At 42.1% G+C, this 13466-nt stretch overlaps 1 protein-coding gene across 3 annotated transcripts in view; it reads right to left on the bottom strand.

Moving 5' to 3' along the window:
- CTNNBL1 (catenin beta like 1) overlaps positions 1-13466 on the bottom strand; it is a 289982-nt gene that overhangs the window by 164791 nt on the left and 111725 nt on the right. Inside the window, exon 1 of one of the 3 annotated variants that reach the window (XM_054696613.1) lies at positions 4491-4655. The exons of the other annotated variants lie outside the window; for them this stretch is intronic. Within the exon in view, the coding sequence (XP_054552588.1) occupies positions 4491-4520 (30 nt within the window). The 5' untranslated portion in view covers positions 4521-4655. Of the gene's footprint in view, positions 1-4490; positions 4656-13466 lie in introns of those variants that run through there. 3 annotated transcript variants of the gene reach the window in all.

The raw sequence follows: 13466 nt of genomic DNA on the forward strand, positions 1-13466 counted from the left end.
AAGCCTGGAGGCATCAAAAAAAGTACATTTCCATACTGGGAGCATAACTGGTTTCTTCTTCAAGACTTTTTCTACCACTCCTGTCCACATTGTAATTCTCCTGTCTTCTCAAATGAATAGTTAACATATGTCAAGGATTTAAGACATATATTGCAGTACTTGCTGCCTAACTTTATTACTAGAAGAAACAATCTCAGCAGAAAATTAGAGTCTTCCCATCAAGTTAGCCCAAAAGGAAATTTAGTAAGCACCCCCAAAATGTTACACTTTTAATAAATATTTCTTGACAGTACATATTTCCTTACTTTAGTTTCTGAATATTAGGAAAAAACCAGAAGTCACAGAGCCCAATTCCTTCACTTTAGAGGTGATAAAAAATTATGTACAAAGAGGGGAAGTGACTTGTCCTGAGTCACTGTCATAAGTAATGATAAAGATAGGATTAAAACTCAAATTTCCCAGATTTTCAGGCCCAATTCTTTCTACTACATCAAGCTTCTTTTATCTCTTGAAATCCCTGGAGCTCTTGGCCTAAATAATTAGTACCACAGAATTTTAAGGCTCAAAGGGCCTCAGAGAGACTTATTTAATCCCCTCATTAGGCATATGAGGAAACTGAGGCCCAGAAAGATTAAGTGATTTGCTCTCAATATCTTGGAGAGCAAGCAAAAAGCATAAGTTGAGCGGGAAAACTGCAAAGTTTGATCCCTAGACCAGCAGCTTCAGCATCACTGGGATCTTGTTAGAAATGCAAATTTCTAAGGTCCCACAGGATTACTCTGAGGATGGAAATGTTCAAAACAGACAACTTTGTTGCTGCATGTCACTAAAAAAAAAGAACTGTAGTGGTCACACTGAGTCATACTGAGTCTACTCTGTAAATGATAACCATAGTCAAAGCACTTAAGATTTATGCATTTTTCTATGTGTGGACTATACTTCAATTTTTTAAGTTTTTTAAAACTCTGAAAACAAAGCAGAAAACTAGATTTGGGTACTGACTTGTTCCATTTCTATTCTGTTCCTTACTGGGCAGATAACTGACCTCTCTTGCTTGAGTTTCCTTTTCTACAAAATATTGGTAAGTATGCCCCCCTCCTCAAAGGGCACTTTGAGAATCAAAAGAACTTATTTGAAAGTCTTAATCTCAGATAGAAAGAACTTAGCTCAGCATCTGGCACAGCAGGCAGGCAGTACAGTATAGGGGTAAAGAGTTCCAGCTATGAGGTAGGCATTTTTTATACCTCAGTTACCTCAACTGTACAACAGGGATTAAAAATAGTACCTTCCTCAGTGGGTTGTAATTAAGGATTTAGGGAGATGATACAGCTAATTAATGGATCTTTCATATATACACACATATATACACGTGTGTGTGTATGTGTGTGTACACATACACTGTTTTTGAAGAGATTTTGTCACTGTTTTTGAAGAGATTTTGCATCCATTAACTCAGGAATCTCATGACTTTCCACAAGAAGATGGGGGCATTTGATGATGAACAGGAAGAGGAGGCATAGACATTGATTTTACAGAAGTAAATGGCATGACTGGTGCCTGAGGGAATGAGTAGAACTGGAAATAAGATTAGGCTTCTGGTTTTGAGACCTTGACCAGCTGGGGAAGACTTAACAGGAGGGAAATATCAGAACATCTCTTAGCAGGAGAACAGTCTCAAAACACAGTATCAAAAGCATATTAGGATGAAAGCCCCAAATCACCAAATGAAGAAACTACTTGATCAACACAACTCCTAGATTCAAAACCTGAGTACTGTTACAAAAACCATGATGTGACTGTCACTGAAGAGCAGCCCTCCTTTGGGACCCCTCCCTTGTGGGAGCTGTTTTGCCTCTGACCTATCCTTGTATAAATCTCAGGCCTACTGGCTGCTGGCAGGAACCAACCTGTTTCTTTAATAAAATTCTTTGGCTTTGCTCACTGTGAGTGGCTCAGGGGTTCATTCTTCATTCCTCTGGCCATGGTTCCCAGTTCGTCCGTGTCAGTTTCAACCCTGCCTCTTCCTTGGCCCACAACCTCAGAGAAGTCCCTTTACCAGAATGGGGTTCACTTTTTATCTGTAAACAAATTGGCTGACTTACGTATAACATCTCTCAAAATAAAATTCAAACTCCTTATCATGGCCCAAGGGAAGGTCTACATGTCTGTCATCTGCCTACATCTCCAGCAATGATCATCTATCAAACTCCTACTTACCCACCATGTTCCCCCTACATCAGTGCTCTTTCTGATCCTCTAACAGGTGAGGGCAGATCACACCTCGTAGCCTATGTACTTGCTGTTCCCTCTACCTTGATCATTCTGTCCTTTTTACATGACTACTTCCTTCTTAACCTTCAGTGCTTTAATGTCCATTCCTTAGAAAGTCCTTCTCAGACTATATAATCTAAAATACTAAGTCCTGTCTCCCGCTCTCAGGGGTGATTGCTGTCCAATAAAAATATATTGGAAGACTCAAACAAGCCACATATATAACTTTAAATTTTCTAGAAGCCACATTTAAAAACCTTTTAACAGCTGATATTAATATATTTTCTTTAAATCAAAAATCCTGTTTATCATTTCAACATGCAATCATCATAAAATATATTTTAAATTCTTTTTTATACTAAATTTTGGAAATCCAATGTATATTTTATATAAGCAGATCTCAATTTGAACCAGTCATATTTCAAATGTTCAACAGTCAATGTGCCTAGTAGTGACCATACCAAACAGCACATATTTTATAATATAACCTGCATATCCTTCTAAGCACTTATCACAATCTGAATTTCTTGTTTACTCATTATCTTACTTTCCCACCAGACTATAAGCTCCACAAAAGCAAGAACCCTGTCTGTTTTGTTTAAAGTTGTATAGTTAGTGGATGCAGTGCACAGTAGTGTGATAAATAGTTCTTGAACAAATGAATGAAGTTCTTCCAGTATTCATAGTTTGAGTCAATGGACTAGCTATCCCACCGCTCCCAAACAAGCATGTAGACACTCATTCAACAACTCTACTTCCTTTCTTCTTTCAGATTCAAGAGAAATCTCTTGACTACATATCTCACTATTGCTTACAAGTTCTTTCCCAGAATTCTGCATGTCCAAGGTCGCTCTTTCTACATTGGCTGAAAGAGTGGCATAAATTGCTAACATTTATTGAATGTTTACACTTTGACATTGGTCTAAGCACTTCACATTTCACAACAGTAGGTACCATCACTGTCCCACTTACAGATGAGAAACTAAGGTATAGAAAAGTTAAGTAGCAGCCAGAGAGAGTAAAACAGAGATCCCAAGCAACATAGGAATCATCTCTGCCGTAGAGCTGTCCAAATATGAGGCCTGCTGTATATGTACATTAAGTGGCCACATTAAAAGGCCAGTAGCTACATTTACAAGTCAACAGAAAGAAATTTTTATTTTAAATGTCTTACCTACCCATTCCCCATAGTGATTATTTAATCAATATATAAGTAATAAACATAAAATTTTACTTTTTAAATACTTTTTAAAATCCAGTGTTATTTTTTATTGACAGTACTTCTCAATTCAGTCTAATCCCATTTCAAGTGTTCAACAGCTGTAAGAGGCTAGCGGCTACCATACTGGACAGTGCAGTTCTACAGCCTCTCACAAGGAGCCTCTTTAGAAAGTCAAAAGCAAGAGAGTAGGGGGTTAGGAGCCAGGATCAGTGACCTTTAATCTCAGCTCTTATTTGTTCACATTGGACAAGTTCTGTCTTCTGGCCACCATTTCCTCAAAGTCCCTTTGGCAAGAAATTCGGAGTGCTAAGACACATCCCATGCTAGAATTCCAAACATCTCCCAACAACTGCTGTTACTGGGAGATGTCTGGAACATGGTGCAACTTTCTACATGCGTGAAAACATGGGCATAGTTCTCAACATGTTAAAATCAGTTTTTACACCAGTTGCTCTACTCCTCAAACAACCCTACTAGGTAGGTATTACTTTCTTCATTTTACACATACAAAAACTGAGGTTCAATGGGGGAAATGATTTGTCCAAAACTGCACAGCCAGTCAGTGGAGGAGCTGGTGCTCAAATGCTAGAAGTCAGTGCTCTCCCACAGTCATAAACTCAACGAGCTCAACGAGCGGGGGAGAAGAGCGCTGAACCGGGCTGGTTGTGAAAATAGGATAGTGTGGCGCCTTCGAAGAGCAGAAAGTAGCCAAGGCCCATGGTGGGGGGAGTAAAAGGGAGCCAGGCCGCAAGGTGGAATGAAAAAGGGCCCAGGTTTCAGCTGAGCAGTGACGAGACTCAGATCTTCAGAAGGACCGAAAAGAAAGAGTACTGGAAAGCCTCGGGGGAGTGAAGCGAAGTGACAAGAGGCGCAGACCCCGTGGCAAGAGAAGGGGCCACGGCCAAAGAGGTTAAAGGAGGTGAGATGAAGGGGCTCTGGCCCCATGACTCCTGTTCGGGAGAGGGGACGGCCTCCCGGCCCTCCCCGATCTTCATACCTGGTAGCTCAGAAGTTCGCCCACGTCCATGATTGCAGGCCCAGTCAACACCGGCAACCCAGTTCCCGGCACTCACGCCCAAATCGCGGGACCTCCAGCAGTGGCTCCAGACACACTGCCGTAAAGCGTCCCGAGCGAAGCCTCAGAGCCAATGAGGTAAAAGTGCGCTCGACGCGCGAGCCAGACACACTGCGGTAAAGCGCGGCGTTACCGTAAAGCGCGCTGCTTTCGCGACAGTACCGCTTCCGCCCAGAGCCAGAAGGGGGCGGGGAAAGGGGAGGAGACTTGAGGGAGGGCGGTGCGGGGAGAAGAAAGACCCAAGATTTATAGCATGCCCCCTGGGCGGGGCGGAGTACGCAGATTCAATCGCACCATCAGATCACCTAGGCCATTTTATATACATTTTATCATGCTGTGGCTAAGGAAACTGAGGCACCATACCCATTACATGTGGTTACTGAGGGCTTGAATATAGCTAGTCCTGACTGAAATGTGCCCTACTTGTAAATCAAATAACACCGGGTTTCTAAGACTTCCCTTGATTACCCATTGCAGTGATAGTTTGAATACAAATAAAATATAAAGTTAATTTCACACATTTCTTTTTACTTTTTTTTAAAAAAGATTTATTTATTTATGCATACAAGAGCTGGGGTACAGGCCAGAGATGGGAGGGTGTGAGAGGATTCACCAGAGACAGAGTGGGGGGCAGAACAGGCAAACTGACTGAAATACACTGCTGAGGGGAGCAGCGGGGCAGGCGGGACAGAAGAGATCTGCCTCACCATGTGGGTTGCTCCCTGGCCAGCTGGGGATCAATCTGTTATAGGACAGGGAGAGGGGCAGCCCAAACCCCGCAAACCTGCCTATTCTAAATGGGTTCTGCCATCCGCCGCATCAACACAAAACATATGAGACTTTAATGGGAAGGAACTTTAATAAAACTAGGAAACAATAATACAGGAAAGGCAAAGAATCTAGTTTCTAAATGAAGCACCCAAAGTTACCCATCCCCTCGTGGGTAAAAGTCCATCCATATGGGATCGGCCCAGAACAAGGCCCCAAAGCCTGCTAAAAGTCTAAAGCATCTTCCAGTGGGGACCCACAGAAAAGGGTCACAAACAACCGGACAAGCCCGGAAGGAAAAGAGCAAAATCAACATCAAGATAAAAGCTGCCATGGTCACCTCCCCACGGGTCTCACCCACATCTGTGTCACCCAGTCCACGACCAAAAGACAAGCGCAGTTTCTTTACGTGTCTCTAGGCTCCATGAGCCTCCTCCAGGTCTCCTGGCTCCATCCTGCTTCCTTCCTCAGTCTCTTCTGCAGCTTCTCCTCTTCCTGCTCAGCTCCACCCTCCCTTGGGTGGGGCAGGGAACCTCTCCCTTTCCTGGGGACCACCCTGTTGCAGAACTCGTGCTTCTGAGGCTGCGGATTGCTTGATAGTACGGTGCTTAACCCCTTGCGCCACCAGGGAGGCCCCTCTTTTTACTCTTTTTACTTTTTTAATGCGTTTAGTAGAAAATGTTAATTGCATGTTTGTGTCTTCCATTGTTTTTCTATTGGACAGCAATGATTCAAAGAGCTTGTAGTCATAAGTCATAACAACTATTACTGAGAAACAGCTGGTGATCACATTTTCTTCTCTGGACTGCTGTTTTTCAGTCTATGCAAAGCCTAGTGGCAACGGAATGATCTTGTTTCTAATATAAAAGTATTTTCAGGGGAAAAAAAAAAAACACAAAAAAACCAACCTTGGCCATCATTGGAATAGAATAATTCAGAGTGCATCTGAGCTCCTGGGAGGTCAGTAAGGCTCCATCTTTAGAAAGGGTGTTAAGTTCCTCCAAAGCCCTCTTAACCAATAATGCTTGCCCTCCACATTCACCATACTTTAGGAACTTATAAACATCAGAAATTTATTTCTGACAGTTTTGAAGGCAGGGAAGTCCATGATTAAGTATTGAAGAGATTTGTTGTCTGATAAGGCCTGCTCTCCAGTTCATAAATGATTGTCCTCCCACTGTCCTGACTCCATGAAAGGAGAGCCCTTTTATGAAAGTACTAATTCCATTCCTGAGGACTTACCCTTAATGACCTAATCACCTCTCTCCAAGTCTTACTTCCTAATACCATCACCATTGTTAGGATCCTCATTTTACAGATTTGGAAACACAGACAAACAACTTCATCTCTATGTACCTGAAGGCCTCACCTGAAAAGTGGAGATTCAACTGAATTTGCCTCATAAGATTGTGGGGAATTTACATTAGCTGCTGCATGCGAAACAATTAGCACAGTGCCTAGCACAGAAAGGTGCTCAACCAATGTTTGGTGTTAATATCATGAGAAATTGAGTGTAATTTGTGGGGGTTTTTTTGGGGGGGGAGAGGGAAGGGAGATTGAGATCATTGCTTATACCTTTTCTTCTGCAGGCATTCAAGCTTGTCTGTATTTTAGCGACCAAGACTTAAAACATAGAATCATAAAACAAAATGTATGAAAACCAGGGAAAAAGTGCTGTGAGATAAGGGGAGGTTTCCCAGAAGTGTCATTTTGACTGGGGTTTAAAGAATGAAGAGTTGACAAGGACATGGTAAGAGAATGGTGACCCAGGCCAAGGGAACATAATGGACAAAGACATGAAAATTGGACAATTTCTTGCAGACAAGTCATAGGGTGTGTGAAGGGGGTGGTGAGAAGTAAGGCAGAAAAGCCTGGCTGGGGAAGAACTTACACAGGGCTGATAAATCCAGCAAATAAAAAATAAGGCACACAGTTAATTCTGAATTTCAGATAAAAAAATGTTCTAGGGCCTCCCAGTGGTTCAGCGGGTTGAGCGCCACGCTGTGAAGCTGTCCGCAGCCTCTGCAGCGCAGGTTCAATCCCGGCGGCCAGCGAGAATCCCACGTGGCGCAGCAGACCTCTCCTGTCGCGCCTGCTGCTCCCCTCAGCAGTGTATTTCTATCGTCTGCCTATTCTGCTCCCTGCTCTGCCTCAGGTGTATCCTCTCACCCTCCCGCACCTCAGGCCTGGGAAAACAGAAAGCTTTTTATTGTTTATCTGAACAATACAGAAAACTTTTTATTGTTTATCTGAAACTCAAATTTATCCTGTATTTTGTCTGGCAATCCTGATCATGGAGGATCTTGAAATCCATATTAAGATATTTCAATATTATCTTGATGAAAGGGTCCACTGACAATTCTTTGGGAACCTCCCTGGAGTTCAGGCTTGGGGCACTTAACCTTCAGGTCTCACGTTAATGTCCCCACATTAAAAGAGCCTTATCTGACTATGAGAACTAAGACAGTCCCTCCTCTTCACTCAGGATTCTCTGGCAGCATTCCTGACCATAGACCATTATTTTCAGAACACTTCTGATTTGTGTTTCTATATTTATTTGCCTTTTACTCCTTTGGGATCAGTTTTCCCTTCTATATTCTAAACTCCAAAAGGCTAAAGTTTGCTGTATTGTTCATCACAATTAATTCAAAACCTAACACAATCTTGAGCACTTACTTGGCACTAACTAGTTACTGATTTAAAAAATGAGCCAATCAATCTACATAATGATTGATGGATACCTTCCTGGCCATAATACTTTCAAATACCTTCAAATCCCTAATAATATGCTATTTTGATTTAAAAGATGAGGAAAAGGAAGTTCAGAAATGCTAGGTGCTAATCAACCACACCATCCAAAAAACAGTTGATGAGGATGAGGATGATGAGGATGATGATGGTGACTTTAGATCAGCATCCGTGAGGGAGATGGGAAAGGGCACCACCCAGGAGACAAAGTGCTGAACTGTAGCCTGTTTTTAAAAAATGTAACATGGAAGAATAATCCCTTTTAGAATGTTTTTAAATCTCCTTAGCCTGTCTAGGTTCCTTAAACTTCAAGCTTTAGGTGCTTCAAGATAATCAGTGTCGGGCCTCCCCAGAGGCGCAGCGGTTGAGCGCTGGGTTGCGAAGCTGCCCGCAGCCTCTGCAGTGCCGGTTCGATCCCCGGCTGCTCTGCTCTAGTGAATTCTCTCACCCTCCCGCGCTTCTGACTGTACCCAGTGCTTGCATAAATAAATAAATAAATCTTAAAAAAAAAAAAAAAAGATAATCAGTCTCTTCCTCCATCTTTCATTGTCCCAGTAAGTTCTTTATTGGAACAGCCTTTAAGGAAATATTCTCAAAAAAAAAAAAAAGAACACTCAAAAAGTATATTTATCACCAATATTGAGCTCCAACACTGCACTCTTGGACTGATTAGAAACATATGACAGTTCATAAGAACACCACGCCCCCTCCATTTAGGGATAGAATGAGTGGGAAGAATTACAGGGTGGGCAGTAGAAAAGGGGCATGTTTTCTGGGGAGCAGAATTCAATTTTGGGGGTTCAAGAGGAGTTCCTCTTCCCTCTGTGTCTCATTCTCAAAATCCAGGTCGCTGTGTCTCCATTCTGATTTTTTTTAATAGTATGAAAACTGAAATGTACAGAATAGAATTACTTGCCCATAGTCATAGTAACTGGCAATAATCCAACACAAGCCTGTCTGACTGTGCATTTCACAGTGGGGATTTGGGCTCAGTTAACCTTTCAAACAGTACTGATGCTTTTGATCCAGGCACAGGTGATTACTGAAAGCTAAAGAGTCATTATCCTTCCCAGCAGACACTGGTCTCAATTAGACACAAGGAGAATTTGTGTTCTTACATACACTGTGAGCCAATTAAGAACTCAATAGTCATGAATGTGCAATGATAAAGAATTATTTCAGATCTTTTATGTGATGATAGAAATGAAATATGCTGTTAAAAGAGTGGTAATCTAAAGATACATGCTGAAATTTATGCATGAGGTAATATGACGATGAATGTGCTTCAAAATCTGAAGTGGGGGTAGGTGCAGATGTGGGTGTAACTTCAGATGGGAGGATCATTAGTGAGTTGATAATTTGTGGAAACTCAGGGATGGAGATATTGGAGCTCCTTTTATTATCCTCCTGGCATCAGAATGGCAGCAGCAGCAGTTCCGGGCACAGCGTCCAGAAGAAGAGGGCTGGATCATCTTTTCTTGAGACTTTCTTGTGGAAGCAAAGTAGAAGGAAGGATATGGGTAGGAAGCAACGATGTCCATTGCACAGAAAGATTTTGTCTGTATGCATACTGGAGACTTAGTACGTACCACTGGAAAAGCCCTTGCTGTGGCTTGTAAGAATGTAATGAGTTTCATAAACCCCCAATTCTTTTTTTATTTAACTTTTAAAATGAAATACCATTGTCTTATATCCTTGTTAATATTTTGACAGTATAGGATCTCTTCCCTCAGGTGCAGTCACCATAGCTCTCCCATCACCAAAGCACCCATAGTCCTCCACCATAGTCCGTTTACGCTCTCCCCACCTGTAGGGTAAGGAAAAATGTCAGGCTTTTCTGCCCTCCCGCCATCAGGATAGAGGATGGATCCTTGCGGTCCTGAATGCATGCCTGATGGCGGGCACCTGGAATAGGGTGTGGGCATAGGTAGATGGGATTCACCTGGGCTAAGACTGCTTTTAAGGGCGGCATCATGGGATGCCAGGAGAAGCGGAGAAGAGCAGAAGCCGAAAGAGAAGCCAAGAACGAACGGAAGCCGAAAGAAGAAGAGAAGCAGAGAGAAGGCCAGAGAGCCCAGGTAGAGTGAAGATTTGCTGGGGGCTGGGAGGTCTGCCAGCCTCCCGGCCCCCCAGCACTCCTGCATGCCATGTACCGCTAAATCCCAATAAAAGACCTGCAAAAAACCACTGAGGACTCAGACTCCTCCTCCCGGTCTGCTGGATTAGAAAACCTGCACTGTGCCCAGTCCTGCCCTTACACCACCCTACCCCTGTTGTCACACCCACCCCCCTCCGGATGCCTGAGATCTATAGTCAGCTTTCAAGGGTGGGTTTTAATGTTTGTCTTTGTCTGACTCTTTGTTTGGTTTCTCCATATTCACATATAAATGACACCATTTGGTATTTATCTTTCTCCTCTGGCTTATTTTTCACTTAGCATAATCCCTTCCAGCACCATTCATATTGCTGAAAATGGCACAAGTCTATCTTTTTTATTGCTGAGTAGTATTCCATTGTGTATCTATACCATATCTTCTTGATCCAGTAATCTGTTTGGGGGCACTTAGGTTGTCTCCCTATCTTGGCTATTGTAAATAGTGCTGCAATAAGCACAGGAGTGCAGATTTCCTTGAGAATTAGTATTTTTGTATTCTTTGGGTAAATACCTAGGAGTGGAATTGCTGGGTCATACGGCAGATGCATTTTTATTCTTTTAAGGAAACTTCACATAACTTTCCATAGGGGCTGGACCAGTCTACATTCCCACCAAGAGTCTAAGTGGGTTCCTTTTTCTCCACACCCTCACCAGCACCTGCTGTCTCTGGTATTTTTAATATGGGCCATTCTTACTGTATAAACCCCTAATTCTGAAGGGCTCCCCTCATCAATGCCCCACACTAATGACCCTCGTGAGCCAGACCTTCCAAAGATGCTGTCATAGTAAGAGTTGGGGAGAACAATATATGCCATCGCTATTTAGGTCAGTGAAAGAGCACTGCATGGAGCAGTGAACTGAAGCAGCCCTATACTACTCAGCCTTAGCACGAAGGCTATGTATTAGTTGTCTATTGCTCTGTAACAAATTACCACAAACTTTAGGTGCTCAAAATAACAATGAACATTTATTTCTCACACAGTTCTGTGATCAGGAGTTTGGAAGCAACTTAGCAGGACAGTTCTGGATGAGGGTCCCTCTTGAGGTGACAATCAAGATGTTAGTCCCTTCCAAAATGGTTCTCTCCTGTGCACAGAAAGCTGGCTGTTGGCCAGAGACCTCCATTCTTCACCATGTGGATCTACCAGGCTTGCCCGAGTGTTTTCATAACATCTGGCTGAGTTCCCTCAGAGCAAATGATCCAAGAGAGAGCAGGTGGAAACCACCTTTGTGATCTCCTCCATCTTCTTCCTTTTACTGTTTTCCTTTTTCCTCTTCCTCCTCCTCATTCCCATCACCTGGTGGGAAAGGCATTAGTTGTTCAGATGCTAAACCCCATCAGATCTGTGGAACCCCTTGTCAGAATCTCATGTGAAGACACGAAGATTCTGCAACTGCATATTAATGGTAAAAATCTCTGAGTAGTGGGCTTGGAATGGCTTTAATTTTCTGCTTGCTGTTTCTTTTGTATTTTCTCCATTTCTATCTTGAATAAGTATTACAGAAATAAATCACTGAATAAGTATATAAAAGTAATCAAATAAAGCTAATTTGTTACCTTCATGCTATTTATTAAAGCTGCTTGTAATTCCACACCTTGGACTTTGTAAAATTACATCGATCTGTCCCCTATGGATGCACGCCGTCCCAACATACCTCTAATCATCCTGCTTCTCTCCATGACAAACAGCCACTGCTTGTATTTTAGAAATAGACCTTTTTATAGAGCTTGTTGTATTTTATATTTATATTTATGTTACATATTTTTATTTATATCACTACCTTATTCCAGAAAGGATTTAAGGTAGCTTACAAAGATACATAAAATACAGCAAGATAGCATAAATTAAAAGGTATGAGGAAAAGTAAAACATGGAGGAGAGCATAAAACAGACAGGAATGAAAGCAATATAAAAATAGGTATACAGAGTCCTACTGGCTTGCTTGGGGGAGGCCCCTTGTTGGTTTAAAGCAGCTAACTAGCAAATATGAAAACAAAAACTTTTCCATTAATTCACTGGTCCCTCCTAGACCAACCACTCATCTAGTAGTTTTCAAACCACTTTCATGAATTAGACCCAGTTGTTCTAAAATCCAGATGTGGAAACCTGGTGATTGTGGGAAGGGTTGATAGATGGAATTACCTTCATTTGTAATTATTTCCCAGTTCATCCCATTACCCCCATCCCCTGCAAACGTTGGCACCTGCTTCTGTTTTTAATGGTAGATCCACTGCAAATGGCACTGATTTCAGCATACGATTATATTTACTTATTTTTTCATTAACTTGCCATTATTTCATGGTATTCTGCAAGAAGGACAGTGATTTCAAGGTACTTCACTGTATGAAAAAGTTGGGGAATACCCAATTTGTGCTATCTGTAAGAATTCATTGGGTAGTCATGTTTGAGTGCCCACGATGTACCACACACTGTGCTAGACACTGTGAAAGATTTTTAAATGAGCTCAATAAACCATATACCTTTTTGAAACATAGTAGAATAAACCTATACATCTTAATTTTTTTGTCACTCCGATTTATTTTTGAACTACTATATCCCTATGTTAACATAAAGGCTAAGGAATGAAGACTCTCAATTGCCTTAATTCAACAAACATCTATTGAAGGCTACTAAGTGGAAAAGAGTCTCAACTGCATTTTATATGTATTCTAGAGTCAGAATCCTGGCTCTCCACATTGGGTGTGCAACCCTGAGCAGGTCACTTCACTTCTCTGAGCTTCTTTTCCATCATCCCTAAAAGGTGGCTAAAAATACTAATTAATCAAAGTAATATAACTGCTTTAATAAACAACAAAATGGATGTTTGTTTCTTGCTCACACAGTTGGGCACACAGCCTTCCACACAGTAATTCAGGCATCTAGGTTCTTGCCACTTGTGGCTTCACCATCGCTTGGGTCTCAAAGACCTTTTCTTCCAGACAGTAGGTGGGAAGCAAGAACATGGAGGGTTAGGAGTGGTGATCTTCTTGCAGCCTGTGAGTTTCATTTCTGCCCTCCTTCCACCATCCAGAAAGAAGTCACACAGACTACCCAAGTGTAAGAAAAGTTAGGACCTGCAGTCTCCCCTGAGGTGGTGAGATTCAGTGAGCTCTTCACTGACCCTGCCTCTCACACTCACCTCCAGTGTTGCCAGGATTCAGGCCACAAGAATGAGTAAGCCGGGCATAGAGTAAGTACTCTATTCATGTGGCACATGAAGCCAGC

The sequence above is a fragment of the Talpa occidentalis genome, unplaced genomic scaffold (assembly GCF_014898055.3).
Source record: "Talpa occidentalis isolate TD23 unplaced genomic scaffold, MPIMG_talOcc4v2.1 talOcc4.10, whole genome shotgun sequence".
In the NCBI taxonomy this organism is placed as follows: domain Eukaryota; kingdom Metazoa; phylum Chordata; class Mammalia; order Eulipotyphla; family Talpidae; genus Talpa; species Talpa occidentalis.